This window comes from Sinocyclocheilus grahami, unplaced genomic scaffold, assembly GCF_001515645.1.
Source record: "Sinocyclocheilus grahami isolate Dianchi unplaced genomic scaffold, SAMN03320097.WGS_v1.1 scaffold14627.1, whole genome shotgun sequence".
NCBI lineage: Eukaryota > Metazoa > Chordata > Actinopteri > Cypriniformes > Cyprinidae > Sinocyclocheilus > Sinocyclocheilus grahami.
The window spans coordinates 1-1,152 of record NW_015515416.1 but is presented as its reverse complement, the minus strand read 5'-3'; the positions used below and the strand labels follow the sequence as shown (position 1 = coordinate 1,152).

The window sequence follows — 1,152 nt, the reverse complement described above, 5'->3', positions numbered from 1 at the left end:
CATATGTGTTTCATATGTTATAATTTTAAACAATTGATCCATTTCAGTACTTGTAGGTCAAAACAATGCCTAATTTATTTATGTTTCTTTTTACAATTTTGCCTTTTCGTTAATAGTTTTCTTTCATAATTGTTTTGCTCTTCAACAGTTCTGTTTATAACAAGCAAAACATGAAATATGGCATACAGGAAAAGAAAAGTCCCCCCACTATCATTGTTGTACAGTATACTGGCATGATTGAAAACAATATCCATGTCTTCACAGCCAAGTTTTATATATGACATAATAAAATAATGAAGAAAAAGCATCGGCCTATAGGCAAATCAGGAAAAAATTAAGAAACATTCTGTCTCATATTTAGTGACTTAGAGCACATTCATCCGGGATGAGTCTTTATTAAACACTTGAAATGTGAAAATTAATTTTAAGCTTTTTTGAAACCAGGGATAGAATAAAGCATAAATGATAGGATTAATGGTGGAGTTCAGGAAGAAAAATATCACAGCAACATCTCTGACATAAAACAAGTCAGCATTACTGTACGGAATCACTAAAGAACAAATATAATACGGCAGTAAACACAGAAGAAACACAAAGACCAGAATCCCCAGCAGGATCGCAGCCTTTCGCTCTGATTTGTCACTGACTCTGTTTTTGGAGGATTCTGTTCTGTTGTGAACCTGAAGGGCTCTTATAGCAGTCGCATGTCTCTTAGCGATGACAAAAACATGAGTGTATAATATTATAATAAGTGTACATGGCATAAGAAACACAATCAGAAGATCAATGAGAGATGAAACTCCATCTATAATATAAACACATTTTCCTGGACACATGACATCAGTGAAGTTTCCATTAACAAAGAGAAGAATGAAGTTATAAATGAGTGAAAACAACCAGTTAAATAAAGTCGCTATGCAGATCACAGTGGGTGAGATTTTCTCTGAGTAAAGAAAAGGAGAGTGTAAAGCCAAAAATCGATCAACTGCTATCAGAGCCACAGTGTGAACAGACACGATTGTCGCCTGAAAAGTCACAATTTTTAAAGCAGAGCACATCACTGGTCCAGAAATCCAACATGACTCAATGAGCCAAGACAAGTAAAGAGGCATCACAAAAACTCCAACCAGGAGATCGCACACAGCCAAAGAG

General features: G+C 35.2%; 1 protein-coding gene across 1 annotated transcript; it reads right to left on the bottom strand.

Annotated features, from left to right (window-relative positions):
- Positions 1–365: 365 nt before the first annotated feature.
- Positions 366–1,148, bottom strand: LOC107579143 (trace amine-associated receptor 13c-like; the record flags this gene model as incomplete). The annotated part of the gene is made up of 1 exon (XM_016265005.1): positions 366–1,148. A coding segment is annotated over one exon (783 nt), but the record flags the coding sequence as incomplete, so codon positions are not given.
- Positions 1,149–1,152: the final 4 nt, after the last annotated feature.